The sequence below is a fragment of the Hylaeus volcanicus genome, chromosome 9, assembly GCF_026283585.1.
Source record: "Hylaeus volcanicus isolate JK05 chromosome 9, UHH_iyHylVolc1.0_haploid, whole genome shotgun sequence".
Classification (NCBI taxonomy): domain Eukaryota; kingdom Metazoa; phylum Arthropoda; class Insecta; order Hymenoptera; family Colletidae; genus Hylaeus; species Hylaeus volcanicus.
This window is the reverse complement of record NC_071984.1, coordinates 1112968-1114442: the sequence shown is the minus strand read 5'-3', so window position 1 is coordinate 1114442 and position 1475 is coordinate 1112968. Positions and strand designations below refer to the sequence as shown.

General features: G+C 40.9%; 1 protein-coding gene and 2 long non-coding RNA genes across 4 annotated transcripts in view; 1 reads left to right on the top strand and 2 right to left on the bottom strand.

The window, feature by feature from the left end:
• LOC128881754 (uncharacterized) overlaps positions 1–299 on the bottom strand; it is a 1369-nt gene extending 1070 nt beyond the window's left edge. The window contains exon 1 of the long non-coding RNA XR_008458161.1: positions 158–299. This is a non-coding gene — a long non-coding RNA (uncharacterized LOC128881754). The remainder of the gene's footprint in view (positions 1–157) is intronic.
• The window catches only part of LOC128881753 (cytosolic 10-formyltetrahydrofolate dehydrogenase), an 11556-nt gene that overhangs the window by 2406 nt on the left and 7675 nt on the right, over positions 1–1475 (top strand). The window contains exons 2-4 of one of the 2 annotated variants that reach the window (XM_054133048.1): positions 257–313; positions 446–587; positions 773–1007. In XM_054133048.1, coding sequence (XP_053989023.1) covers positions 452–587; positions 773–1007 — 371 coding nt within the window. In that variant the 5' untranslated portion in view covers positions 257–313; positions 446–451. Of the gene's footprint in view, positions 1–256; positions 588–772; positions 1008–1475 lie in introns of both variants that reach the window. The other variant, XM_054133047.1, reaches the window with a different exon arrangement.
• The window catches only part of LOC128881755 (uncharacterized), a 5911-nt gene continuing 4899 nt past the window's right edge, over positions 464–1475 (bottom strand). The window contains exon 3 of the long non-coding RNA XR_008458162.1: positions 464–600. This is a non-coding gene — a long non-coding RNA (uncharacterized LOC128881755). The remainder of the gene's footprint in view (positions 601–1475) is intronic.

Genomic DNA, 1475 nt, shown 5'->3' with positions numbered 1-1475 from the left:
ATCGAGCCATATAATTCGAAAAGTATTAATCATACAAACTTGACTCATAAAACTTTTTCATAGACAATTCAATTCTCTACAAAAAAGCTCTCTTGCATAATTTCCAAGAAATCAGTATTTAACGAGTTATTTCTTAAAAGCTATCTATATGATATACCTTCTATTCTATTAACTTTCCTCCAACCTCTGCAGACCTAGCCCACGGTAGACTCCCTCGCACAAGCTTCTCCTGGTCACCATATTTTTATCTTTACAGTTCGCTTAGAAAACACAGTGAAACCTACTTCAGCATCCAAGCTAAAGTTGCACCAGGGTACGTACAAGACGCACACTGTTTACTAACAGACATTGCATGCACTCGGTGTATCTCTGGGTCGCCTAAACTGCTACGCTTGGTCGTTGCCACTTCCCCTGCGAGTCCAGTGACAGTTTCTCCAAAATCCAGACGGCGATGGCGCGACTCAAGGTTGCCATAATCGGTCAGAGCCCCTTCGCAGCTGAGGTTTACAAGCTCCTCAGGCAGAATGGACACGAGATCACAGGAGTCTTCACCATCCCTGACAAGGGAAATAGGGAGGATCCTTTGGGTCAGTTCTGTAACTTTTAAAAAAAAGAAACGTCATCCTTAAATATTAATAATTTACAATCAGCAACCTTAGGTACAAGCCAAGAGCTTGTTATATAAGATTGAAAGTGTTCTATGAATTAAAATAATTAAGGAACATTAAATGCATTCGGTCAGCAATGAGATATTGTTTAATGTTCGATACAGCCGTGACAGCGAAGGCAGACGACACCCCAGTATTCAAGGTGAAGTCCTGGAGGAGCAAAGGTGTGACTCTGCCGGAAGTGCTGGCGCTGTACAAGAGTATAGAGGTGGATTTGAACGTTCTTCCGTTCTGCAGCCAGTTCATTCCCATGGAGGTGATCAATCATCCCCGTCACAAGAGCATATGCTACCATCCGTCTCTGCTGCCAAGGCACCGCGGGGCAAGCGCCATAAGCTGGTCAGTTACGTCAGAATTAACATAATTACGTGTGGTGTGATACGGTGGAACGCGATACAACGGAAAGAGAGTAGAGTTATCGGAGAGTGGGGATGGCTGGGGTTAATCAATCGGACACCGCGGTGTCTTGTGACTCGGGAGCCGGTTTTAGTTCGAGTGGCGTTGGAGTATTGTTTGAAAATATTATTGAATAGTAATTTCTGGGTAAATTCTGCGTAGCTCTTGAGTAATTTCAATTCTCGAGTGATTCCTGTCTATTTCTATTCTTGGATAATTTCAATTTTTTAATGGTAATTCTTGAGCTATTAGGATTCTTAGATAACAAATCTTGGGTAATTTCTATTCTTTAATCATTTCACTTCTTGAATAGCAATTCTTGAATAATTGAATTCTCGACTATTTTCAATTCTTGAATAATTGAATTCTCGACTATATCCAATTCTTGAATAATTGAATTCTCGAATATTT